The sequence below is a fragment of the Coregonus lavaretus genome (assembly GCF_964263955.1).
Source record: "Coregonus lavaretus genome assembly, chromosome: 25".
Taxonomy (NCBI): Eukaryota; Metazoa; Chordata; class Actinopteri; order Salmoniformes; family Salmonidae; genus Coregonus; species Coregonus lavaretus.
The window spans coordinates 4,319,851-4,345,373 of NC_140012.1; the positions used below are offsets into that span (position 1 = coordinate 4,319,851).

General features: G+C 44.7%; 1 protein-coding gene across 1 annotated transcript in view; it reads right to left on the reverse strand.

Moving 5' to 3' along the window:
- LOC311100664 (conserved oligomeric Golgi complex subunit 7-like) overlaps nucleotides 1-25,523 on the reverse strand; it is a 39,241-nt gene that overhangs the window by 7,993 nt on the left and 5,725 nt on the right. Inside the window, exons 3-17 of the mRNA XM_084141597.1 lie at nucleotides 23,118-23,266; nucleotides 22,621-22,737; nucleotides 19,619-19,787; nucleotides 19,292-19,374; nucleotides 18,323-18,445; nucleotides 17,802-18,000; nucleotides 17,140-17,267; nucleotides 11,316-11,470; nucleotides 4,948-5,064; nucleotides 4,662-4,727; nucleotides 4,275-4,461; nucleotides 3,877-4,017; nucleotides 1,236-1,319; nucleotides 881-995; nucleotides 125-268 (exon numbers count right to left, since the gene is read on the reverse strand). Of these exons, the coding sequence (XP_083997723.1) occupies nucleotides 125-268; nucleotides 881-995; nucleotides 1,236-1,319; nucleotides 3,877-4,017; nucleotides 4,275-4,461; nucleotides 4,662-4,727; nucleotides 4,948-5,064; nucleotides 11,316-11,470; nucleotides 17,140-17,267; nucleotides 17,802-18,000; nucleotides 18,323-18,445; nucleotides 19,292-19,374; nucleotides 19,619-19,787; nucleotides 22,621-22,737; nucleotides 23,118-23,266 (1,977 nt within the window). The remainder of the gene's footprint in view (nucleotides 1-124; nucleotides 269-880; nucleotides 996-1,235; nucleotides 1,320-3,876; nucleotides 4,018-4,274; nucleotides 4,462-4,661; nucleotides 4,728-4,947; nucleotides 5,065-11,315; nucleotides 11,471-17,139; nucleotides 17,268-17,801; nucleotides 18,001-18,322; nucleotides 18,446-19,291; nucleotides 19,375-19,618; nucleotides 19,788-22,620; nucleotides 22,738-23,117; nucleotides 23,267-25,523) is intronic.

Genomic DNA, 25,523 nt, shown 5'->3' on the forward strand with positions numbered 1-25,523 from the left:
GATGATCAAACAGCACCCAAGAAGCAATGACATACTTATAAACACGTTTGCTCCATGTACAACATAGTTCCCTAGTTCTAGATCTATCTAGCATATTTTGTAGGTAAGTGGTGGTGGTCGGTACCGATGTCGGTGGCCAGCTGTTTGGTGGAGTGGGCCGTGAGCTCTGGGATGAGCAGGATGGCGTCACAGTACGTCTGCATCGTCGCCCTGGCAATGGAGCCCAGCCAGTAGTCTGCCGTGTTGTCCAGCTCCGGAAGGTCATCACCTGAGGAGGAAGTAAAGTCAGACAAACAACGTCAAACAAACGTGAGGCATGGCCAGGCACACACAAAACGCACAGGAAATTGCAAGGCCTGCTATTGAAATGAGGACAAAGAGAAGGGGAGACTGTGGAGGAGAGAGTTAGGGAGAAATGAAGTGAGAGAGCGGAGAAAGAAGAAGATTGAGTGAAAGACGGATAGGATAAGATGGAAAAAGGAGAAGAAGAAAGACAGCGGGAGTTTAAGGAAATAGGTTCGGTGGGGGAAGATGGAGAAGGGGGGGGGGGGGTATGGGGAGATAGAAGAGGACTGGGGAAGAGAGAGATACATTTGGAAAATAGGAAGAGAGATGAGGAGCAAAAGAACAACAGAGGGAGACAGGTACCGGACAGAGGGGCAAACATCTAAAAGGATGGAAGAGTAAGGAGACAGATGGAGGGAGAGACAGAAAGAGAGAGGGGGAGAGAACATTTTACATTTACATTTTAGTCATTTAGCAGACGCTCTTATCCAGAGCGACTTACAATTAGTGAGTGCATACATTTTTCATACTGGCCCCCCGTGGGATCCAAGCACCATGTTTATATAGCCAGGAGAGACAGAGGAGAGACAGTCACCTTGCTCAGGAGGGAAGGGCAGTTTGCCTGCATGCAGAGCCAACTCCAGCGCCGGGTCCTCTTGTGTCACAAAGGGCTCCAAGTGGAGCGGCAGAGACATGATGTACTGTCCTATCTGTCACGGAGAAACACAGGCAGTCAGCCACCTCAACACACTCATGTCTGCTAGCCTGAACATTCATAGTACTATAGTAACACTAACTGTGAACATTTACAATAGAAAACACCACTATTGTTTTCTAAAGACAGCTTGCAAGGACAGGTTATATATGACATAATACATATACAATATCATACTTTACTCTATGACTTGAATTAGCCTGTAGATGTTGAAGCCATAGCAGGAAAAACTTACATTGGTGATGTACTCCTGTGGGGACAAGCTGAAGTTAGGCAGGTCTTCAGCATAGCTCTCTCCAAAACCTCCTGCATCTCGGCTCTGATAACAGCCATGGTACAAGATGGAACATATGTAAGCCATACATTTACATACAGAAACAAGACTCACTCTGACTACACACACACTCACTGTTGCGCACATACAGTACACACTAGAGAACAACCGTTAATCGTCCGAGCCGATATTGACCTTTTCCAACTTCGCCGATAGTCCCGCTACATAGCAAAGCTGCTGCTATGCCAGCCGCCACTCACTGCCTGAGCCACAAGCACTGCACACTGCCGAGGAATGTGTAGTTGGCCGCAAGCTAGCTCATTCTCCAACAGAAAGGTGCAGTATTGAGAAATGGATGAATTGACACAGTGATCAAAATCGAACTCCTGTTGCAAATATTAGTTGAGTTATTTCACTAATAATAAGGCTTGTGTCGACGTGCCTGGAAATGCATGCAATAAGCAAGCTAGCTAAGGAAATAGTTATACTACATGACCAAAACTATGTGGAGACCTGCTGGTTGAACATCTCATTCCAAATTCATGGGCATTAATACGGAGTTGGTCCCCCCTTTGCTGCTATAACAGCCTAAACTCTTCTGGGAAGGCTTTCCACTAGCTGTTGGAACATTGCTGTGGGGACTTGCTTCTATTCAGCCATAAGAGCATTAGTGAGGTCGGGCACTGATGTTGGGCGATTAGGCCTGGCTCGCAGTCGGCATTCCAATTCATCCCAAAGGTATTCGATGGGGTTGAGGTCAGGGCTCTGTGCAGGCCAGTCAAGTTCCTCCACCCCAATCTCGACAAACCATTTCTGTATGGACCTCGCTTTGTGCATGGGGTATAGTCATGCTGAATCAGGACAGGTCCTTCCCCAAACTGTTGCCACAAAGTTGGAAGCACAGAATGGTCTAGAATGTCATGCTGTAGCGTTAAGATTTCCCTTCACTGGAACTAAGGGGCCTAGACCGAACCATGAAAAACAGCCCCAGACCATTATTCCTCCTCTACCAAACTTTGCAGTTGGCACTATGCATTGGGGCAGGTAGCGTTCTCCTGGCATCCACCAAACCCAGATTCGTTCGTCGGACTGCCAGATGGTGAAACGTGATTCATCACTCCAGAGAACGCGTTTCCACTGCTCCAGAGTCCAATGGCGGCGAGCTTTACACCACTCAAGCCGACGCTTGGCATTGCGCATGGTGATCTTAGGATTGTGTGTGGCTGCTTGGCCATGGAAACCCATTTCACGAAGCTCCCGACGAAAAGTTATTGTGCGGACGTTGCATCCAGAGGCAGTTTGGAACTCGGTAGTGAGTGTTGCAACCGAGGACAGACGATTTTTATGCGCTACGAACTTCAGCACTCGGTGGTCCCGTTCTGTGAGCTTGTGTGGCCTACCACTTCGCGGCTGAGTCGTTGTTGCTCCTAGATGTTTCCACTTCACAATAACAGCACTTACAGTTGACTGGGGCAGCTCTAGCAGGGCAGAAATTTGACAAACTTGTTGGAAAGATGGCATCCTATGACGGTGCCACGTTGAAAGTCACTGAGCTCTTCAGTAAGGCCATTCTACTGCCAGTGTTTGTCTATGGAGATTGCATGGCTGTGTGCTCGATTTTATACACCTGTCAGCAACGGGTGTGGCAGAAATAGCAGAATCCCCTAATTTGAAGGGGTGTCCACATATTTTTGTATATATAGTGTATGTGTCCTGTTAGCAGTGTATATGACCTGTTAGCAAAGATTACAGTAATCTGTGGTGTTAGCTAGCTAGCTAAATCAGCTACCATGCTAGCTAGCTGGCTATATAAACATGGTGCTTGGATATCAGATAGGAGCTAATAGCTAGCTGGTTATCATTTTGAACATTCACCATTTTCGGCAACGAGTCATCTGACTTACGGTGTAACGTTAGCCATTTATTGGTGTGGTGATCTGACCAGCCGCAATCTTATCCGTAAATTCACAGTTGATAGTTGGATTAGAGGATTGTCGTAATATGGAAATAAGGAAGTGTTTTAAAATGCCTAAATAAAGTTTGGCAATAGGTTTAGCCACCTAAGAATCATCCTGAATGTTTATGGACCAAGAAGGCTGGTCTCACTTCTCAAACTATGGGCAGATTTGAGTCATTCAGACAGAACATGCATCGCCGTAAAAAATAAATAATCCATTCCTCCCTCTCCTTTCTAGATATTATACACATTTATCAATCAATCAATCAAATGTATTTATAAAGCCCTTTTTACATCAGCAGATGTCACAAAGTGCTATACACGACACCAACCACTGACTGGTATTAAAGGCTCAGTGCAGTCAAAAACTTTTTTTTTACCATTCAAATACAATTACTACCATTATATTGTTATGTCGTTAGATTGGTAAAAACAGTGAAATGTGTTGTTTGATAAAAAAAATTGATGCATTAATGCATACATGACTATCTGAGAAATGTTGTCAATTTATTTTTCAAATGTAATGATATTGAATATCGTCCTCCTTGACCCCCAAAAATTGGTATCGGCCATAAAATAAATCCATATTGGTCATTCTCTAATACACACACACTACTACACAGCAACACACACACACACACTCACCTCCATTGTGGAGACCAGGCAGAGTTGATGTTTGATCTGCAGGAAGACAGAGTCGAAGGCCAGCTGATTGGCCTGCTGGTTGAGACGGGTCAGAGCCACCCGGGGCTCAGCCAGAAGACTGGAGTTTCCTGTCCCCTTCTCCTGGAAAGCAATGGCAACTTGAACATTCCAGACCTATCAACAGACCTAACTCCCTAAAAATATACTGACACTTAATTGCATTACAAGGCTTTATTGAAGCAAAAATGACACCAAGTCATTGACCTCAAGACTATGTTTTCTCTCTGAAAATAGTTAAATTGGAAATTTTACCCAAGCTAAAACACTAAACCCAGACACAAATAAAAGTTAACAGTGCCAAGTCATCTCCATTTTCCCTCAGACATCACCATCCATACCTTGAGGGAGTAGAGCACCTCCATTAGGCTGTTGTACTCTGCCATGTTGCCCCTCTGCAGGTAGTTGTACTCCTGCCAGGGATTCCTGCCACTGGTCTTCCTCTCCGTGGAGCTGGCCTCCTGGATGCCCGCCAGGCTCAGAGGGCTGTACGACTCAGACAGGTACTTCCCCGCCGTGGCCAGGATCCTATAGGATCATAATGTAAAGTGTGTTGAGACCCATGTACTGTATAACGCACATTTAAATCAAATGAAACTTCACCAATAGGACATGGCAAGAGAACGGGGGGAAGTAAGAATGTTTATCAGTCAGGGAGTCAGGTAGCTACGGAGTAGGGGCTGGGGGTTGATTTGGAATTCAGCAATTGGTGATGGTGTTGGTCTTACTTGTTTGACAGCTGCTGCTCATAGGCGCCACACTGTCTCAGCAACTCCCCACAGGTGGCAATGATCCTGCAATGCAGAGGAAACATGGGGAATAAGAAAATGTATATACAGTTAATGCACAATTATACCCTTTTCATACTACTGAGCCAAGCCCTGCCGAGCTGTACTGCACCGCACTGGCCTGGTTACGCATTAACCATGGTTGTTGGAACGTCCTGAAAATTACAATGTGCAAAAGAAAATATCAGAGCCAGCAGAGTTTGGTTTCGGTTTGCACAAAACCCACCTGACAGAGTTCTGGAAGGCGGTCCAATCCTCTTGGAACACAGCAGCACTGGGCGTGTCCTCCAACCTGCACTTCTTCCTGATTGACTGCAGAGTGGTGGAGAAGTCTGACACATACCTGTGGCAAACATGGCCAAGACACATTGGTGAGGGCAATGGGCAAAAGTAAACCAGAATATTCACACAAATATTCATTTACGTGTACTGTGTAGTATATACAGTGGGGTCCGAAATTATTAACACCGTTGATAAAGACGAGCAATAATGACTGTATAAAATAAATAATGGAAATACTGTGTTCTATTATATGCAAAATAATAATTGGAAATTATATAATTTTATACTAATCCAATTGATCACCTTTACTCCACACACAGAAATGCATACAAGGCGCTCCCTCGCACTCTCTTTGACCATAACTCTGTCCTCCTGATTCCTGCTGACAAGGAAAAACTCAAACAGGAAGTACCAGTGACGCGCTCATTAAGGAAGTGGTCCAATGAAGCGGATGCTAAGCTACAGAACTGTTTCGCTAGCACATACTGGAATATGTTCCGGGATTAATCCGAAAACATACGATACATGGCCATGCAATCTCGATAGACAAACAATTTCAGTAGAATAGCCTTACTGAAGAGTTCAGTGACTTTCAACGTGGCACCGCCGTAGGATGCCACCTTTCCAATTTCTGCCCTGCTAGAGCTGCCCTGGTCAACTGTAAGTGCTGTTATTGAGATGTGGAAACGTCTAGGAGCAACAACGGCTCAGCCGCGAAGTGGTAGGCCCCACAAGCTCACAGAACGGGACCGCCGAGTGCTGAAGCGCGTAGCGCATAAAATGTGTCTGTCCTCGGTTGCAACACTCACTACTGAGTCCCAAACTGCCTCTGAAAGCAATGTCAGCACAATAACTGTTCGTCGGTAGCTTCATGAAATGGCTTTCCATGGCCGGAAGTGTCAGCTAGAATGGTGTAAAGCTCGCCGCCATTGGACTCTGGAAGTCCAACAGACTAATTGGACATCTGGCAGTCCAACGGACAAATCTGGATTTGGTGGATGCCAGGAGAACGCTACCTGCCCGAATGCATAGTGCCAACTGTAAGGTGAAGAGGAATAATGGTCTGGGGTTGTTTTTCATGGGTCGCGCTAGGCCCCTTAGTTCCAATGAAGGGAAATCTTAACGCTACAGCGTACAATGACATTCTAGACAATTCTGTGCTTCCAACTTTGTGGCAACAGTTTGGGGAAGGACCTTTTCTGTTACAGCATGACAATGCCGCCGTGCAAAAAGCGAGGTCCATACAGAAATGGTTTGCTGAGATCGGTGTGGAAGAACTTGACTGGCCTGCACAGAGACCTGACCTCAACCCCAGTGAACACTTGGATGAATTGGAACGCCGACTGCGAGCCAGGCCGAATTGCCCAACATCAGTGCCCAACCTCACTAATGCTCTTGTGGCTGAATGGAAGCAACTCCTCGCAGCAATGTTCCTACATCTAGTGGAAAGCCTTCCCAGAAGAGTAGGGGCTGTATCAGTCATTGGCTTCGTTAATAAGTGCATCAATGACGTCGTCCCCACAGTGACCGTACGTATATATCCCAATCAGAAGCCATGGATTACAGGCAACATCCGCACTGAGCTAAAGGCTAGAGCTGCCGCTTTCAATGAGCGGGAAACTAATCCGGACGCTAATAAAAAATCCAGCAAAACTTCAATAGAGGACTAAGATCGAATCCTACTACGCCGGCTCTGACGCTCGTCAGATGTGGCAAGGCTTGCAAACTATCACGGAATACAAACGGAAACCCAGCCGAGAGCTGCCCAGTGACGTGAGCACACTAACTAAATGACTTCTAAGCTCGCTTCAAGGCAAGCAACACTGAACCATGCGTGAGAGCACCAGCTGTTCTGGATAACTGTATGATTACGCTCTCCGTAACCGATGTGAGTAAGACCTTTAAACAGGTTAACATTCATAAGGCCGCAGAGCCAGATGGATTACCAGGACCTCAGAGCATGCACTGCCCAGCTGGCAAGTGTATTCACTGACATTTTCAACCTCTCTCTGACCCAGTCTGTAATACCTACATGTTTCAAGCAAACCACCATAGTCCCTGTGCCTAACAACTTCAAGGTAACCTGTATAAATGACTACCACCCCGCAGCACTCACATCTGTAGCCATGAAATGCTTTGAAAGGCTGGTCATGGCTCACATCAACACCATCAATGCAGAAACCCTGGATACACTCCAATTCGCATACCACCCCAACAGATCCACAGATGACACAATCTCTATTGCGCTCCATACTGCCCTTTCCCACCTGGACAAAAGGAACACCTACGTGATAATTATCTTAATTGACTACAGCTCAGCACCATAGTGCCCTCCAAGCTCATCACTAAGCTAAGGACCCTGGGACTGAACACCTCCCTCTGCAACTGGATCCTGGACTTTCTGACGGGCCGCCCCCAGGTGGTGAGTGTAGGCAACAACACATCTGCCACACTGACCCTCAACACAGGGGCCTCTCAGGGGTGCGTGCTTAGTCCCCTCCTGTACTCCCTGTTCACCCACGACTCCAACACCATCATTCAATTTGCCGACGACACGGCAGTGGTAGGTCTGATCACCGACGACGATGAGACAGCTTATAGGGAGCAGGTCAGAGACCTGGCAGTGTAATGCCAGGACAACAACCTCGCCCCCACCTTGGACAAGACAAACAAGCTTACTGTGGACAACAGGAAAAGTAGGGCCAAACACGCCCCCATTCACATCAACGGAGCTGTAGTGGAGCGGGTCGAGAGCTTCAAGTTCATTGGTGTCTACAGTTATGGTCAAAAGTTTTGAGAATGACACAACTACTAATTTTCACAGTCTGCTGCCTCAGTTCTGATGATGGCAATTTGCATATACTCCAGAATGTCATGAAGAGTGATCTGATGAATTGCAAAAAAACATTTCCATTGCATTTCAGCCTTGCCACAAAAGGACCAGCTGCCATCATGTCAGTGATTCTCTCATTAACACAGGTGAGAGTGTTGATGAGGACAAGGCTGGAGATCACTCTGTCATGCTGATTGAGTTAGTATAACAGACTGGAAGCTTTAAAAGGAGGGTGGTGCTTGAAATCATTATTCTTCTACCTCTGTTAACCATGGTTACCTGCTAGGAAACACGTGCCGTCATCATTGCTTTGCACAAAAAGGGCTTCACAGGCAAGGATATTGCTGCTAGTAATATTGCACCTAAATCAACCATTTATTGGATCATCAAGAACTTCAAGGAGAGAGGTTCAATTGTTGTGAAGAAGACGTCAGGGCGCCCAAGAAAGTCCAGCAAGCGCCAGGACCGTCTCCTAAAGTTGATTCAGCTGCGGGATCGGGGCACCACCAGTGCAGAGCTTGCTCAGGAATGGCAGCAGGCAGGTGTGAGTGCATCTGCATGCACAGTGAGGCGAAGACTTTTGGAGGATGGCCTGGTGTCAAGAAGGGCAGCAAAGAAGCCACTTCTCTCCAGGAAAAACATCAGGGACAGACTGATATTCTGCAAAGGGTACAGGGATTGGACTGCTGAGGACTGGGGTAGTCATTTTCTCTGATGAATCCCCTTTCCGATTGTTTGGGGCATTCGGAAAACACCTTGTCCGGAGAAGACAAGGTGAGCGCTACTATCAGTCCTGTGTCATGCCAACAGTAAAGCATCCTGAGACCATTCATGTGTGGGGTTGCTTCTCAGCCAAGGGAGTGGGCTCACTCACAATTTTGCCTAAGAACACAGCCATGAATAAAGAATGGTACCAACACATCCTCCGAGAGCAACTTCTCCCAACCATCCAAGAACAGTTTGGTGATGACCAATGCCTTTTCCAGCATGATGGAGCACCTTGCCATAAGGCAAAAGTGATAACTAAGTGACTCGGGGAACAAAACATCGACATTTTGGGTCCATGGCCAGGAAACTCCCCAGACCTTAATCCCATTGAGAACTTGTGGTCGATCCTCAAGAGGCGGGTGGACAAACGAAAACCCACAAATTCTCCAAGCATTGATTATGCAAGAATGGGCTGCCATCAGTCAGGATATGGCCCAGAAGTTAATTGACAGCATGCCAGGGAGGATTGCAGAGGTCTTGAAAAAGAAGGGTCAACACTGCAAATATTGACTCTTTGCATAAACGTAATGTAATTGTCAATAAAAGCCTTTGACACTTATGGAATGCTTGTAATTATACTTCAGTATACCATAGTAACATCTGACACAAATATCTCATAACACTGAAGCAGCAAACTTTGTGAAGACCAATACTTGTGTCATTCTCAAAACTTTTGACTAAGGACCTATCATGGTCCAAAAACACCAACACAGTCGTGAAGAGGGCACGACAACGCCTCTTCACCCTCAGGTGGCTGAAAAGATTTGGCATGGGCCCTCAGATCCTCAAAAAGTTTTACAGCTGCACCATTGAAAGCATCTTGACTGGGTGCATCACTGCTTGGTATGGCAACTGCTCGGCATCCAACCGCAAGGGGCTACAGAGGGAAGTACGTACGGCCCAGTACATCACTGGAGCCGAACTCACTGCCATCCAGGACCTCTATACCAGGCGTTGCCAGAGGAAGGCCCTAAGAATTGTCAAAGACTCCTGCCACCCAAGTCATAGATCGTTCTCTCTGCTACCACACTGCAAGCGGTACCAGAGCGCCAAGTCTGGTACCCAAAGGCACCTGAACAGCTTCTACCCCCAAGCCTGCTGAACAGTTAATCAAATAGCCACCCGGACAATTTACATTGACCCCCTTTATTATATATTTCTTGGTTTTAATTGTTTTGCACAGACTCCCTTGCACTGGCTCTATGCACACTCACTAGACTCTATCCACACATACTACATTGACACTCCAACACACACACACACACGCATATTGACGCCACACACACACACTTTACATACACTACTGCTACTCTGTTTATTATATATCCTGATTGCCTAGTCACTTTTACCTCTACCCACATGTACATACTGTATTACCTCGATCCTCTGCACATTGACTCGGTACTGGTACTCCTTGTTTATAGCCTCGTTAGTTAATGGGAATGGGCTCATAAGTAAGCATTTCACTGTTAAGTCTACACCTGTTGTATTCGGCGCATGTGACCAATAACAGTTCACCTGACACATGACTGAATCCAAACATCACACTGTTGATTTTATGTGCATTTTACATTTACTGTATTTTTCGCAACATTTGTTGATAACAAAATCTGAAAATACTCTGGATACATTCAGTAACATAAGAACATTCCTGGAAAATAGGGCTGGGACGATACCAGTATCACGATACTCGTTAGTATCGTGGCAAGGAAACAAAACATGAATCAGATTTAACTTCTTTAGGAAAACAGTCCTACTGTTGGAAACAAACATCATTATGTTGTCATCCAGAGTCACATGTATTTATTTTTGAAGCTCTAGCACACAATATTTTACATACAGCAGGTTTTTAAAGGAGCAAAGAGTTTAGCCTGATTTGTGTTTTCATTTTTGTCATGATTTTTTTTATTTTGCGATACTGGTATCGTCCCGGCCCTACTGGAAAATGTGTTGTAGGTGCAACATAAGACAACAAAATTACAAGGGTTTGAGTGAGAGGACTAACTGGTGTCTCCAAGTGGCTAAACACTTCCCAAAGTGTGCACATTTCCTAAGTAATTTCATTAAATTTTTATGACTCCAAGAAGAGTCTTCAACTACAAGGTGCTTTTTTGAGCTCTCCTAGCTGTGCCGTTGAGGAACTAGACCAAGCACAATTGTAGTTATTTTGTTTGGAACACAACCCTGCATCCCCACCATCACACAATTACTGTTGTTGTTTACGCAATCTCAAAATGGTCCATTATAAATCCCAATCTGGGTCAGGTGGGCATGATTTGAAAGCTTGTTCTATTGCCAACATAACTAGCTAAGTTATAAAATACAATCTTTCCGTCTTTGACAAGGCAATTCAGACAGCCCATACAGCGCTGTGAAGCACAGAGTATGTCTGACGTCATGTATAGTCACTGCGTTCCAATTTAGACGTTTATCAGTGCCCAAATCTGCCATTTTCAACCCATGGGTATGAGTGTAAAGGGTAAAACAAAATCTCTTTCTCAGAGCAATTGTATTAGTATAAAATAATTTCCCAATTTTTTTAAGCATACAATATAGCTCAGTATTTACATTATTTTGGTTATACAGTCATTATTGCTCATCTTTATCAAGTGTGTCAATAACTCGGACCCCACTGTAAGTGTTTGTCCTTTGTAGCTGTGTACTGTGCAGTGTAATTAAGTGTGTGCAACTACGTTGTAGTGTATACATACTTGGTAAAGAGGGCTTTGAGGGCCTTGAGGAGGCCACACACGGCCAGGCCGTCGGTCAATTTGACACAGCGGTCCACAGCAACACTGGCCAGGCCAAACAGCTTCCCCACTGAGTGACTCAGCTCCTCCACACAGTCTATCACCTCCCCACGCTCCTGATAGAGGGAGGGTGATAAGGAGAAAGAGGTAGAGGGAGGAGCGAAATGTAATGAAAAGAGAAGGAAAGAGGTACACAGTCAAGTTCCTTTCCACCATTCCACTCTCCTACCCAGGTATGACACTAAAATATGAAATTACCATTGTATCAGGGTTGGGTTGTGTGTGTGTCCGTATAGGGTTGGGTGGTATCCAGATTTTCATACCTTCATACCATCCTTGTGCCATACCACGGTATACGGTATTACCAGCACTGCACATAAAAAAGCCTAATGAACGTCTGTTATCAGAATGCTAACAAAACGCTAACAAGTACATGCATCACTGCCTGGTATGGCAACTGCTCAGCATCCAACCGCAAGGCGCTACAGAAGGTAGTGCGTACGGCCCAGTACATCACTGGCGCCAAGCTTCCTGCCATCCAGGACCTACAGTTGAAGTCGGAAGTTTACATACACTTAGGTTGGAGTCATTAAAACTTGTTTTCAACCACTCCACAAATGTCTTGTTAACAAACTATAGTTTTGGCAAGTCGGTTAGGACATCTACTTTGTGCATGACACAAGTAATTTTTCCAACAATTGTTTACAGAAAGATTATTTCACTTATAATTCACTGTATCACAATTCCAGTGGGTCAGAAGTTTACATACACTAAGTTGACTCTGCCTTTACACTGCTCTGAAAATGCCAGAAAATGATGTCATGGCTTTAGATGCTTCTGATAGGCTAATTGACATCATTTGAGTCAATTGGAGGTGTACCTGTGGATGTATTTCAAGGCCTACCTTCAAACTCAGTGCCTCTTTGCTTGACATCATGGGAAAATCAAAAGAAAAGACCTCGGGGAAAAAAATGTGTCGACCTCCACAAGTCTGATTCATCCTTGGGAGCAATTTCCAAACACCTGAAGGTACCACGTTCATCTTTACAAACAATAGTATGCAAGTATAAACACCATGGGACCACGCAGCAGTCATACCGCTTAGGAAGGAGACGCGTTCTGTCTCCTAGTGATGAACGTACTTTGGTGCGAAAAGTGCAAATCAATCCCAGAACAACAGCAAAGGACCTTGTGAAGATGCTGGAGGAAACCGGTACAAGAGTATCTATACCGGTGTCCAGTCCAGCTCCGGTCAGCGGCTCCACTCCGGAACCAGAGCAATCCGCTCCACCGGTGCCTGATCCAGCTCCGGTCAGCCGCTCCACTCCGGAGCCAGAGCAGTCCGCTCCACCGGTGCCTAGTCCAGCTCCGGTCAGCGGCTCTAATCCGGAGTCAGAGCAGTCTGCTATACCGGTGTCCAGTCCAGCTCCGGTCAGCGGCTCTAATCCGGAGTCAGAGCAGTCCACTCCACCAGTGTCCAGTCCAGCTCCGGTCAGCGGCTCCACTCCGGAGCCAGAGCAATCCGCTCCACCGGTGCCTGATCCAGCTCCGGTCGGTTGCTCCACTCCGGAGCCAGAGCAGGCCTGTGGTGCGTGTCCCCAGTCCGGCCCGGCCCGTTCCTGCTCCTCACACCAGACCAGTGGTGCGTGTCCCCAGTCCGGCCCAGCCCGTTCCACCGGTGCCTGGTCCAGCACCGGTCAGCTGCTCCACTCCGGAGTCAGAACAGTCCGCTCCACCGGTGCCTAGTCCAGCTCCGGTCAGCGGCTCTAATCCGGAGTCAGAGCAGTCCGCTCCACCGGTGTCCAGTCCAGCTCCGGTCAGCGGCTCCACTCCGGAGCCAGATTAATCCGCTCCACCGGTGCCTGATCCAGCTCCGGTCGGTTGCTCCACTCCGGAGCCAGAGCAGGCCTGTGGTGCGTGTCCCCAGTCCGGCCCGGCCCGTTCCAGCTCCTCGCACCAGACCTGTGGTGCGTGTCCCCAGTCCGGCCCGGCCCGTTCCTGCTCCTCGCACCAGACCAGTGGTGCGTGTCCCCAGTCCGGCCCAGCCCGTTCCACCGGTGCAGCACCGGTCAGCTGCTCCACTACGGAGCCAGAGCAATCCGCTCCACCGGTGCCTGATCCAGCTCCGGTCGGTTGCTCCACTCCGGAGCCAGAGCAGTCCGCTCCACCGGTGCTAAGTCCAGCTCCGGTCAGCGGCTCCATTCCGGAGCCAGAGCAGTCCGCTCCACCGGGATCCAGTCCAGCTCCGGTCAGCGGCTCTACTCCGGGTCCAGACGTCAGCCCCTCTCCAGGTTCGGGGTCTCCCACACCAGGGTCCAGACAGGGATCGGTGCATTGTGGGAGGACTGAGAGGGGAAGCTAGGCAGCAAGGGAGAAGACGTCACCCCCGGAGCCAGAGCCGCCACCGAAGCGGGAAGCCCACCCGGACCCTCCCCTGTTATGTCAGGTTTGCGCGGCCGGAGTCCACACCTTTGGGGTCAGGTTGTTTGCTGAGTCAGGTTGTGGAAATCTGTTATATATTCTATGTTTAGGTTCTAGTTAGTCTATTTCTATGTTTGGCCGGGTATGATTCCCAATCAGAGGCAGCAATCGATCATTGTCTCTGATTGGGGTTCATACTTAGGTATCCTATTGCCTACTGTGTATTGTGGGATCTTGTTCCTGTTAGGCTTGTATGTGTATAGCCCTTTGGACTTCACGTTACGTTGTCTCTTGTTTTGTTGTATGTTTATTGAGGTAATAAACATGTACGCTTTTCACGCTGCACCTTGGTCCGACCCGTCTCTCAACGTTCGTGACACAGGGATGGTAGGATTTGGCCCACTATAATAAAGTGTTGATATTTCTATTTCATTACATTTATTTATCTGCTTTATGTCTCGAGAATGTTTATTTTTTTTAGCAAACCCTTTATACACAAAAACAAATGTTATTTTCCACACATTATAGCCATCAGACTAGCAATACCAAAATCAAAAATGGATAACCAAGGAAAGCGCAATAAAAACTTCAAAACGAGCTTTAAGTGATGATGGAAGGAATACCAGCCAGGAAAAAGGTTGCTGTTGGGGAGACCTGATAACTGCGGGGTCACTACAGAGACCAAAAAGAGAGGATGGGCGAGAGTGGCCGAGTCTGTCTCTGCCATCGGGGAGAAGGTGTTGTCCATGATTGGAGAGACGGTGGTAGAGGGACTGCGTGACCGTTAAGTTAGCTAATGTCGTTACTAGTAGCTAGCTAACGCTAGCTATTTAACACTAATAGAATATTGTAATATATTGTTAATTACTAGCTAGCTAGATGTGTGTTTAATTCGTTTTCTTGCTGTAAGTAAATGTCCGGTAGCCAACAGTGTCTGTGGCAGTGGCGACAAGGGTTTAGCTGTCCTAAAGTTAAGTACATTTCCAAGTAGAAATCCTAAAACATTATTTTAAAGAATCCCATTTCTTCTTAACTTTTTTCTTAGGAAGAATCATAGGAAAAAAATTAAGAACATTTCCAATAACGTTATTGAGGAATAGCAACTTGCTTAACTTTCTTCATAAGTCTGTTGTTGAGGGAAAAAAATGGCAGTTAAGAAGACATTACTTCTTAAGAAGGTTTTGTGAATCCCCTTCTGGATCAAGGGATCTTGATCCAGAAGGGGATGCTTGATACTAAGATAACTAGCAAGTTAGCAAAGAATACACAACTGGAGAGTATTAAGCACATTTAGACGGTTAACTTAATAATATAAAGATACTGTATCTAGCTGGTAAACATTTAGTAGTGTGTAAGAGTGTTTCCTCTGCGTTCATTTAAGTGTGGCGCTGCGCCACGGCAGAATCATTGCCACCACACCAAAAGAAACATCCTATTTCTACCAAACATAGTTTCAATAAAGTTCTGTAAAGCACATTCACTTTTCTTGGTAAATAGATCTGTCCGGGTTCAACACAGTTCTGATGGTTATTTAGCTCTGTGAGCTGTGGCAGGCAGCCTGCAACTCAAGAAACACAGCGCGCCAGTGACCAGTGCGTGAGTGACCAGTGCTCGATACAGACGCTCTGCGGAGCGAAACACAATTCACTTGAATCACCTCAGGAATGCACCTGCGCGAGAAACGGCACGCCAAGGACAAGAGCGCGAGTGACCAATGCGCAATACAGAAGCTCTGCAGCGCGAAACACAATTAACTTGAATCACCTCAGAGTGCTCCTGCGTGAGAAACTGCAAGAAAGGTACGTTAGCTTGTTTGTTTGACTAACTTGATCAACTCCTGCATGCTGCACAGTAATTCTGCTTTATCTTGTAACCTAATGCACAAGTTGACGGTATTTACTTAAAAAGTCTAAATTAAACAAATTTAAACTTAAGGAAAAGTTTCAACGGTATTGAAAATCATACCGTGGGTATTTCAAAATACCCCAGCATACGGTATATCCGGTGTACCGCCCAACCCTATATCCGTACGTACAGTCAGGTCCCAAATTATTGGCACCCTTGATAAAGAGTGCATAAAACTGAGGTGGGACCAAGTCACTACTATTCGAGTCACAAGCAAGTCTCAAGTCACAAGGTCCGAGTCTTAAGTCGAGTCCCAAGTAGAATGGGTCGAGTCAAGTCCAAGTCGTGCATTCTATGAGCAAGTCATCACAAGTTTTTCAAGTCAAGTCTCAAGTCAAGTAAAAAAAATCAACTACAAACATGTCTATTTATTGAGGCTACCAAACAGACGTTTTCATTATTTTGTCTACAACACATTTTGATTGTGTAATAATTAATTTTAACAACAAATTCTAAATGCAAGCTTCATAAGTAAATTATTAATTTCAAGCAATTTTGACATAAAGACCAGTAGGCCTATGCTAGCAATTGTTGCTTGATGCCCCAATGCTGGTGAGCTTGCAAAGTAAAACAGTTAATATTCTTGATCACCATTTTTTTTGGGAGCTGCATATTTATTTATGGAAATCGACTCTCCCTGTTCGCTAGCTCACCCGACCTGTGCTGATTGACAGTTTGCTAGTCCAATCAGAGGGCCGAGTGTGCGTTTCACTAGCCAATCTGTTCCACAGTTTTTTTTATTTTATTGTTTTTTTATTTTTATTGCAAGTGCGATGCCTGCGGCTATATGGAGAGTAATCCACTGAGAGCTCTTTGGCCACGCACACCAGTGATGGGTTGGCGCCGAAAATAGAAATCATATGCAGAAAATAAAAAACTCATACCTACTGTAAAATATGGTGGTGGACCTGATGTTATGGGGCTATTTTGCATTCACTGGACCTGGGGCCCTTACTAAGGTCAACGGCATCATGACCCAGTACCAGGACATTTCAGCTAAAAACCTGGTTGCCTCTGCCAGGAGGCTGAAACTTGGCCACAAGACAATAACCCCAAGCACAAAATCCACAAAGAAATGTTTAATTAACCACAAAATCAACATTTTGCAATGACCATCTCAATCTCCGGACTTGAACCCCATTAAAAAACCTGTGGTTGAATTGACGAGGGCAGTCATATGCGCAGACAAAAGGATATCAAGGACCTGGAAAGATTCTGTATGGAGGAATGGTCTAAGATCCCTCCCAATGTGATCTCCAATCTCATAAAACATTTAACAAAAAGGCTCAGTGCTGTTACCCTCGCAAGGTGAGGTATTGAAAGGTATTGAAAACAGGGGGGCCAATAATTTGGTCCCTATCTTTGACGGGGGGGGGATAAAGTATTACTTGTTGAACAAAATCTTTTTTTCCCCTTCTTTTTTTTGGGACCTGACTGTACGTGTGTGTGTCTGTCTCACCAGGGGCATGGCGCTGATCTGGATGAGGAGGTGGGACTTCTCCAGGTCTCCATACTGCAGCTGGTAGGGTTTGTAGGGGTCGTAGAGGGAACTGACCAGCTCATTCACCTTCAGCAAGTTGTTCTCACCTGAGAGGTACAATCACAACGTATGTCTACAGTACCTTGAGGTCTGAGCACTGAACTTTCCCCCCAAATCGCTAATTAACGTCAATCCTAAGGAAAAGTTTGAATTACATGGGTGGTGCTAAAGTTAAGATTCATCCTTATATATCATTACAATTCATTAGTCACCATAAACATGTAATGAGCAGGTCTTTCAAATACTTGAGCTGCATTTAACTTAGTTTCCGTACTATAATTATGTTCCCTATGGAATAGTCCCAAAAGTGCAAACGTCAAGCCATATCAAGGGCACCTTAAATAATTTCATGTATTTTACATGTTTTTAACCCAGGTCTGATATCAATACAATCTTAAAATATATATATCATCACTCTCACTGTTGATTAACAACTGATCAAGGATGAAAATAAGCTGTCTAGCTAAATCCAGCACTATTTCGCACATCAGTATTGACTGATCATTGATTCATATGCATGTCCCTGTTAAATACAAATGATAGGCCTACAAATACATAGGTGTAGTAGCAGGTGAACAGACCCAGGTGTGGCAGCATGGCTTGCTCCAGGCTCCTGCCGAAGGTGGCAGCGGTGTGGTGGAGCTCCAGCAGGGTGTCCATCCGCTGCTCCTGGGGGGTGCGCTCCATGGCCGTGCTCAGACACACAGGGATGGAGGGCACCATGGCCCCCAGGGTCTGGATCAGCAGCACCGTCACCACCTCGTACGGGTTCTTAAACACCTGGTGGGGAGGGTAGATGATACAGTCAGTTGGGGACATGGGGTTAGGCTGTAGATTGCAAAATATACATGGAAGATCGTGTTCCCTTGAAGCTCTGCGGACATGTTTGTGTGTTGTTGTACAGTCTACCAGCGTAAGTTATGCTATGAAAATCGTGTGTAATTTATGGTATGAATGTGTGAAGATACCTAGGGTGTGTGTTGCTGGACAATACAGAGTGTGTGTGAGGATACTTAGCTGTGTGTTTTACAGTGAGATGAAGTGTGTGGAAGATGCCTAGTTGTGTGTGTTACGGTATGAGACAGCGTGTCTCTTAGTGTACCTGGCTGCTCCACTGTAGCTGTGAGTGCCAGGTGGAGAGCAGGGTGTCGTAGAGTTCAGCCAGCTGCTGGTTCAGACTGAGCTCACTTTGAGACAGGTCCTGCCACACACTCACCAGCTGACCCTGAAAACAAACACACAGTCCTACAGATAAACCCTGTAAGATCCTAGCAATTACATTGAACAGTCCCTCCAGGATTCCGCAATCGCATAATTCATGCAAAATCAACCAATTCATGCATAATATGCAAGAGCTTACAATTTTGACCAATCACCGCACCTTTACTGCATAAAAGGTCAAATCAAAAGAGGGTTGATGACTGACAGATTACGACTGACGGGCAGAACAATGAACAGGAATCCATTTCATTTACCAACAAAAGTCACAGCTAAAGTGGGGGCAAATTGTTTTGCACTCCACGCAACGTTGTGTTGGAACACGAGAAAGTCATGCAAAGCATGTGAAAACGATGTCCGAACAGCCACCACAGCAGCGGCAGATCACCATGACTGAAGGGAAAGCAAGGAAATCTGTGATAGTGATGTGCAGCTTGCGATTATTATTCATTATTTTTGAATGACTCGTTTTACTGACTCCAGAATCATTATTAGGTTTGTTTGAACTGCTGGCCGCAATGAATCGCAATGAAGGATTGATTGATACACGCTCCTCCGGCTCAGCACAGCGGCTCCAGAGACGTGCTCAGACCAACAACTGTCTATCATATGTTCACGCAAGAAAACTGATCATGCTGCAGGCAGCATAGAGACGGAGGCTATTCTGCTTAAAATCGTACTAGAACTGAGCACATGACTTTTTACTGCTTTACATGAACTGAACATGATCAAAACAACAATCTGTAAAGCTGCCGCAAAAGCAAGCATTTTTGGCCGCAGACATCACCAAAAAAAAGATTGTGAAACCCTGGAGGGACTGATTCAATGAATCAGTGATGAATGCAATACATACCTTATGACACTTGTAGTAGTAGGCAAGGAGCTGTGGCATTCTGTCTATCTCTGTGAAGACTTTCACAAACAGCTTGGCTTGGTCTACAGGGAAGAAAAGCATGAAGAGGTGAAATTACTTTATAAATCATTTAAATACTTGATTCAGGTTATGAGGCAAAAACTTAATTTCAACAGTATTCAGTCAACAGTTTAGTCAGCAATTACTTAGGAGACCAATGTATAGGAAAACCACCATAGACCTTGGCATGGTCTGAATCAGATGTCTAAACTAATGTGGATTCAATATTCAAACTCTCAATCGCATCCTTTACAAACAGTATCTTACCTACAGACATGGAGTTGAAGGTGGCTACTATCTGGGGGCTGGCCAGGGCCTCCAGCCTGTTCTTCAGAGCCTCCAGGTAGACACATTTCTCAGAGTAGTCTGGCGTATCCACAAGCATGGCTAGGCTGTTCTGCATGGCGGTGAGCTTAGAGGAGATCACTGTCAAATCCTGGGGAACGAGGGAGCGCTGGAGGTTTAAACTACCGTTCAAAATTTTGCGGTCACTTACAAATGTACTTGTTTTCGAAAGAAAATCTATTTTTCTGTCCATTAAAATCACATCAAATTGATCAGAAATACAGTGTAGACATTGTTAATGTTGTAAATGTTGTAGCTGGAAACGGCAGATTTTTAATGGAATATCTACATAGGCGTACAGAGGCCCATTATCACCAACCATCAGTCCTGCGTTCCAATGGCACGTTGTGTTTGCTAATCCAAGCTTATCATTTTAAAAGGCTAATTGATCAGTAGAAAACCTTTTTGCAATTATGTTAGCACAGCTGAAAACTGTTGTGCTGATTAAAGGAGCAATACAACTGGCCTTCTTGAGACTAGTTGAGTATCTGGAGCATCAACAATTGTGGGTTCGATTACAGGCTCAAAATGGCCAGAAACAAATAACTTTCTTCTGAAACTCGTCAGTCTATTCTTCTTCTGAGAAATGAAGGCTATTCCATGCGAGAAATTGCCAAGAAATGAAGATCTCGTACAACGCTGTGTACTACTCCCTTCAAAGAACAGCGCAAACTGGCTCTAACCAGAATAGAAAGAGGAGTGGGAGGCCCCGGTGCACAACTGAGCAAGAGGACAAATACATTAGTGTCTAGTTTGAGAAACAGACGCCTCACAGGTCCTCAACTGGCAGCTTCATTAAATAGTACCCGCAAAACACCAGTCTCAACGTCAACAGTGAAGAGGCGACTCCGGGATGCTGACCTTCTAGGCAGAGTTGCAATGAAAAAGCCATATCTCAGACTGGCCAATAAAAATTAAATATTAAGATGGGCAGTCTGAGATATGGCTTTCTCTTTGTGAGGCGCCTGTTTCTCAAACTCCTCTTTCTATTCTGGTTAGAGACAGTTTGCGCTGTTCTGTGAAGGGAGTAGTACACAGCGTTGTACGAGATCTTCAGTTTCTTGGCAATTTCTCGCATGGAATAGCCTTCATTTCTCAGAAGAAGAATAGACTGACGAGTTTCAGAAGAAAGTTATTTTGAGCCTGTAATCGAACCCACAATTGCTGATGCTCCAGATACTCAACTAGTCTCAAGAAGGCCAGTTTTATTGCTTCTTTAAATCAGCACAATCGTTTTCAGCTGTGCTAACATAATTGCAAAAAGGTTTTCTAATGATCAATTAGCCTTTTAAAATGATAAACTTGGATTAGCAAACACAATGTGCCATTGGAACACAGGACTGATGGTTGCTGATAATGGGCCTCTGTACGCCTATGTAGATATTCCATAAAAAATCTGCAGTTTCCAGCTACAATAGCCATTTACAACATTAACAATGTCTACACTGTATTTCTGATCAATTTTATGTTCTTTTAAATGGACAAAAAAAATTGCTTTTCTTTCAAAAACAAGGACATTTCTAAGTGACCCCAAACCTTTGAACGGAAGTATATGTTAAAACAAAATGGAGGTTTGGTTGAATCAAAATGACTATGCACACACACAAGACTATACACTGAGTCTACAAAACATTAAGAACACCTTCCTAATATTGTGTTGCGCACCCCAACCCCCCCCCTTCAGAACAGCCTCAATTTGTCAGGGCATGTACTCTACAAGGTGTGGAAAGCGTTCCATAGGGATGCTGGCCCATGTTGACGCCAATGTTTCCCACAGTTGTGTCAAGTTGGCTGGATGTTCTTTGGGTGGTGGACCATTCTTGATACACACGGGAAACTGTTGAATGTGAAAAACCTAGCAGCGTTGCAGTTCTTGACACAAACCGGTGCGCATGGCACCTACTACCATACCCCGTTCAAAGGCACTTAAATATTTTGTCTTAGCCATTCACCATCTGAATGACACACATACACAATCCATGTCTCAACTGTCTCAAGGCTTAAAAATCCTTCTTTAACCCATCTCCTCCCCTTCATCTACACTGATTGAAGTGGATTTAACAAGTGACATCAATAAGGGATCATAGCCTTTACCTGGATTCACCTGGTCAGTGTACGTCATGGAAAGAGCAGGTGTCCTTAATGTTTTGTACACTCAGTGTATATACACACTACACTGACACTCTCACACAAAACCCAGACCCATTCACATACACTACATACGCACGCAGGTACACACACACACGACAACAAACACACATGCATACCGACACAACACAAACACACTTTTATACTCATCATATGCTGCTGTTGCTACTCTGTTCTTTATTTTACTCTCATTATCTATCCTGATTCCTAGTCAATTTACCCTGCCTTCATGTACATATCTTCCTCAAATACCTCATACTCATGCACATTGATCTGGTACTGGTATTCCCTGCATATAGCTCCATTCTTGTGTATTTTATTCCTTCAGTTACTATTTTTATTTTTTAACTCTGCATCGTTGGGAAGGGCTCGTAAGCAAGCATTTCAGCGTTAAGTCTACACCTGTTGTATTTGGCGCATTTGACAAATACAATTGTATTTTATTTGAAATCAGTAGATCCTATGGCTTCCCATGAATGTGGGATCTCTACCCTGACTCTATACCACCGACATGAATGTCTAGTTCTGCCTTCTGAGGAGTTACCATTTTGGGATATCTTAACAAGTGACTATCTCAGACTATTAAAGAACACCAAGAAGTCGGGACGTGTAGTGCTCTTTGTTGAACAACAATAATATGGTCATCACATGTACCTGTGCCCAATAAAATAATCATTCTGAATCCTAAACGTATAAAATCTGTACACAGAGTGAATCGCCAGTGTTCTATATCACATGGTAGGAGAGCAAAGGTTTTAGAGGTAGTTTGATGTCACCTGTGTCTTGAAGGTCTCCTCGATGTCTGCACTGAGCGTGCTCCATTTGTCTGCTTCCTGTAGTGCATCGGCAGCCAGGTGCATGCGAGACTTGACCTGATCAAGCTCCACCAAGACCTGCAGCACAGAATCAAGATAACATACAATACATATTTTGCACATTGTGAGCTTGTTATCCTATTTGGATAGTATGATATCCTGTCCAGGTGCTAGATCGTAGAGCAGGGTTCTTCAATTCCGGTCCTGGAGGGCCGAAACACCTCTGTTTTTCATCCTCTCCTTCTAATAAGGGGCTAATTCAGACCTGGGACACCAGGTGAGTGCAATTAACTACCAGGTAGAAATAAAAAACAGAAGTGTTTCGGCCCTCCAGGACCGGAATTGAAGAACCCTGTCGTAGAGTATTATGTGCAGCATCTGTGTTATGGGTCTTTGCTTAGTTACAAGTCATTTCACCCGGTCTGTCTGTGTATTTGTAATGTAAATAGCCTCTATACCTGCATGGACTGTACAGTGTCCTGCTCAAACTTCCTAATGTCCTCCTTGACCAAGACCATCTGCTCTTTCAGGAACGACGCCTCCTGCTTCAGTGCCTCCACGTCCCGCAGCACTCTGGGCATGTTCTGCAGCGCCTGGTTACTGCTATCTGAAATATAATTCAAAAACAAAAATTAGGATGTGCCAAGGACAGGGCACTAGTCAAATGTTTCCTGTTGTGTCCGTAAATGATCAGTGAAGCTGGAAACATGGCATTGGTACCACAACACAACTGCCAGTGCCAAGTCAGATGGACCTGCACTGACTTACATTTAGTTCGTTAGGAATATGTAGCCTATGACTCTTGGTTCTTCCAGTTCAGTTAACAACTGAACCTGGAATATTTTACTTCCTTAATAGCTTTGGGGAACAGGCAGCAATACAATAACATGAGACACAAATATTTGAGTATGTCTAGGCAGGGCAAACCCGTTTTGGTGATTTCTGGTATGTCATCAAAATAAATCAATCACAGCACGTTTTTGGACTCATTCAGCAACTTTTACCTGATTAAGTACAATACCATTGGAAATTAATGTTGTGCCATTTAATTTCCTAAAACTTAAGTTTAAAATAATGCTGTCGCTGCTTCCTGTTGACAAAACATACTAAAAGATAGCCCCATGTTACAGTTTTAAAGTGTCCAAATCAATAACCAATTTGCAAAAACAGTTTGTGATATTGAAAACCAAAACATAAAATGTACTATCTACACATACAGTACCAGTCAAAAGTTTGGACACACCTACTCATTCAAGGATTTTTCTTAATTTTTTACTATGTTCTACATTGTAGAATAAGACATCAAATTTATGAAATAACACATATGGAATCATGTAGTAACCAAAAAAGTGTTTAACAAATCAAAATATATTTGAGATTTTTCAAATATCCACCCTTTGCCTTGATGACAGCTTTGCACACTCTTGGCATTCTCTCAACCAGCTTCATCTGGAATGCTTTTCCAACAGTCTTGAAGGAGTTCCCACATACACTGAGCACTTGTTGGCTGCTTTTCCTTCACTCTGTCGTCCGACTCATCCCAAACCATCTCAATTGGGTTGAGGTCAGGGGATTGTGGAGGCCAGGTCATCTGATGCGGCACTCCATCACTCTCCTTCTTGGTAAAATAGCCCTTACACAGCCTGGAGGTGTGTTGGGTCATTGTCCTGTTGAAAAACAAAGTCCCACTATGCCCAAACCAGATGGGATGGCGTATCGCTGCAAAATGCTGTGGTAGGCATGCTGGTTAAATGTGCCTTGAATTCTAAATAAATCACGACCGTGTCACCAGCAAAGCACCCCCACACGATAACACCTCCTCCTCCATGCTTTACGGTAGGAAATACACATGCGGAGATCACCCGTTCACCCACACCAAGACACAGCAGTTGGAACCAAAAATGTCCAATTTGGACTCCAGACCCAAGGACAAATTTCCACCGGTCTAATGTCCATTGCTCATGTTTCTTGGCCCAAGCAGGTCTCTTCTTATTATTGGTGTCCTTTAGTAGTGGTTTATTTGCAGCAATTCGACCATGAAGGCCTGATTCACACAGTCTCCTCTGAACAGTTGATGTTGAGATGTGTCTGTGACTTGAACTGTGTGAAGCATTTATTTGGGCTGCAATTTCTGAGGTGCAGTTAACTCTAATGAACTTGTCCTCTGCAGCAGAGGTAACTCTGGGTCTTCCATTCCTGTGGCGGTCCTCATGAGAGCCAGTTTCATCATAGCGATTGATGTTTTTTGCGACTGCACATTTCTTGAAATGTTCCGTATTGACCTTCATGTCTTAAAGTAATGATGGACTGCCGTTTCTCTTTGCTTATTTGAGCTGTTCTTGCCATAATATGACCCCCCCCCAGGTGACTACCTCATGAAGCTGGTTGAGAGAATGCCAAGAGTGTGCAAAGCTGTCATCAAAGCAAAGGGTGGCTATTTGAAGAATCTCAAATATAAAATATATTTTGATTTGTTTAACACTTTTTTGGTTACTACATGATTCCACATGTGTTATTTCATAATTTTGATGTCTTCACTATTATTCTACAATATAAAAAACTGTAAAAATAAAGAAAAAAGGAGTAGGTGTGTCCAAACTTTTGACTGGTAGTGTACATGTGCAACAACAGTAATCACATTACTTTAAAAACGAGCATCTTAAATAATAATAATAATAATAATATGCCACTTAGCAGACGCTTTTATCCAAAGCGACTTACAGTCATGCGTGCATACATTTTTGTGTATGGGTGGTCCCGGGGATCGAACCCACTACCTTGGCGTTACAAGCGCCGTGCTCTACCAGCTGAGCTACAGAGGAACACTTAAACTGCACATGCAAAGAAAAAAACTGTTGTTTGGA